Source organism: Chiloscyllium plagiosum, chromosome 6 (assembly GCF_004010195.1).
Source record: "Chiloscyllium plagiosum isolate BGI_BamShark_2017 chromosome 6, ASM401019v2, whole genome shotgun sequence".
Classification (NCBI taxonomy): Eukaryota; Metazoa; Chordata; class Chondrichthyes; order Orectolobiformes; family Hemiscylliidae; genus Chiloscyllium; species Chiloscyllium plagiosum.
This window is the reverse complement of record NC_057715.1, coordinates 118,056,935-118,059,549: the sequence shown is the minus strand read 5'-3', so window position 1 is coordinate 118,059,549 and position 2,615 is coordinate 118,056,935. Positions and strand designations below refer to the sequence as shown.

Here is a 2,615-nt window from a genome sequence, read left to right as displayed (position 1 = left end):
GTAGTGATAAACGGCTCCATTTCAGAATGGCAGGTAGTGACCAGTGGGGTACCGCAGGGATCAGTGCTGGGACCGCAGCTTTTTACAATATATGTTAATGATATAGAAGATGGTATTAGCAATAACATTCGCAAATTTCATCAGCTGGGTGGCAGGGTGAAATGTGATGAGGATGTTAGGAGATTACAGGGTGACCTGGACAAGTTAGGTGAGTGCTCAGATGCATGGCAGATGCACTTTCACGTGGATAAATGGATCCTTATCCACTTTGGTGGCAAGAACAGGAAGGCAGATTACTACCTAAATGGAATCACTTTAGGTAAAGGGGCAGTACAGAGAGATCTGGGGGTTCTTGTGCACCACTCAATGAAGGTAAGCATGCAGGTACAGCAGGTAGTGAAGAAGGCTAATAGCATGCTGGCCTTCATAACAAGAGGGATTGAGTATAGAAGCAAAGAGGTCCTTCTGCAGCTGTACAGGGCCCTGGTGAGACCACACCTGGAGTACTGTGTGCAGTTCTGGTCTCCAAATTTGAGGAGAGACATTCTGGCTATTGAGGGAATGCAGCGTAGGTTCACGAGGTCAATTCCTGGAATGGCGGGATTACCTTACACTGAAAGACTGGAGCGACTGGGCTTGTGTACCCTTGAGTTTAGAAGACTGAGAGGGGATCTGGTTGAGACATATAAGATGATCAAAGGATTGGACACTCTGGCGGCAGGCAACATGTTTCCGCTGCGGGGTGAGTGCCGAAACAGAGGACACAGCTTAAAAATACGGGGTAGATCATTTAGGACAGAGATGAGGAGAAACTTGTTCACCCAGAGAGTGGTGGCTGTGTGGGATGCTCTGCCCCAGAGGGCAGTGGAGGCCCAGTCTCTGGATTCATTTAAGAAAGAGTTGGATAGAGCTCTCAAGGATAGTGGAATCAAGGGTTATGGAGATAAGGCAGGAACAGGATACTGATTAAGAATGATCAGCCATGATCATATTGAATGGTGGTGCAGGCTCGAAGGGCAGAATGGCCTACTCCTGCACCTATTGTCTATAGGATAACCACCTGTACAAAAATAGCCACAATTTCGTTGGCCGTGGGCTAAAGGTTGAGTGGCCTCCTGTCTGAAGGAACTTTTTGTAGTTGAGCCACAGACTTTGCATCCCTACCACTGATTCCCTCACCTCTTGCTGATAATGTCTTGATGCTCTTGCAACTTATGAATTCCTTTCCTAATCCTGTCTGTCTGTGTGTCTCTCCCTCCTTTACGTCAGTCAGAAACTTTTCATTATGCTAAAGATGCTTTTTAAATTACTGCTGATATTGACTGCTTAATGGATGAAGAAGTGCTTAAACTTGTGATGTTTTGCTGTTCAGATGGTCGCCAGGAGCGGGTCATGTTTGACAAGATAACATCCCGAATACAGAAGCTGTGCTATGGCCTGAATCCTGACTTTGTGGATCCGGTGAGTGGCTTTTTAATGATTTTCTGTTGCCACTGGTCTGAAATCATCATTAGCAATTCATTGGTAGTTTTCTGTGATTGACTGAGCTAAGTGTGTTCCCTGGTGAAGCATAGAACCATTAGGGAAAAGCTTGCATTATGATTTTAGGATGCCCGAAAGTGCTCCACATCCAACTTATGACATACAGTAAATAATATATTAAATGCAAGATCTTAGTATACAAATGATACCCACAAATAGCAATATAGTAAAATCCCCACCCTAGGGAAATGATGTCTGCCATTCACCTTATTTGATAAACCTCCATAAAATCACCTCTCAACTTAGAATATAGAAAAGTACAACACAGAACAGGCCCTTCAGCCCATGATGTTGCGCCGAGGATTAATCTTTATCTAAAATAAAATAACCTAATTTACGGACCTCTCAATCCAGTGCTGTCCCTATCGCTTAAATGTCCCTAATGTCTCAGCTTCCACCACCACCACTGCTGGCAACGCAATCCATGCGTTCCCAACTCTGTAAAGAGCCTACCTCTGATGTCTCCTCTATACCTTTCTCCTAACATTTTAAAACTATGACCCTTCCTCGCAGTCAATCCTACCCTGGGGAAAAGTCTCTGGCTATCGACTCTATCCATGCCTGTTATTACCTTGTACATCTTGATCAGATCACCTCTCTTCCTCTTCTCCAAAGATAAGTCAGATTTTAGTAAACCACTTTTTGTAACACAAGCCCTGAAGTCTGGCAGCATCTTGAGAAACCTTCTTTGCACCCTTTCCAAAGTCTCTGTATCTTTCTTATAATAGGGCGACCAGAACTGGACACAATATTCCAAGTGTGGTCTCACCAAAGTTTGTAGAGCTGCAGAAAAACCTCACAGTTCTTAAACTCTATCCCCCTGTTAATGAAAGCCAAAACACCATATGCTTTCTTAGCAACCCTATCCACTTGGGTGGTAACTTTGAGTGATCTATGCACTTGAACACCACGATCCCGCTGTTATTACACACTGCCAAAAATCTTGTCTTTAATGCTATATTCAGATTCAAGTTCGACCTTCCAAAATGCGTCGCTTTGCATTTATCCAGTTTTCACTCTGTCTACCATTTCTCAGTACGCCACCCACACCCTCCACCTCCTCCAAGACTTCC

General features: G+C 44.2%; 1 protein-coding gene across 1 annotated transcript in view; it reads left to right on the top strand.

Annotated features, from left to right (window-relative positions):
• The window catches only part of rrm1 (ribonucleotide reductase M1 polypeptide), a 35,581-nt gene that overhangs the window by 6,472 nt on the left and 26,494 nt on the right, over window positions 1–2,615 (top strand). The window contains exon 2 of the mRNA XM_043692567.1: window positions 1,373–1,461. Within this exon, the coding sequence (XP_043548502.1) occupies window positions 1,373–1,461 (89 nt within the window). The remainder of the gene's footprint in view (window positions 1–1,372; window positions 1,462–2,615) is intronic.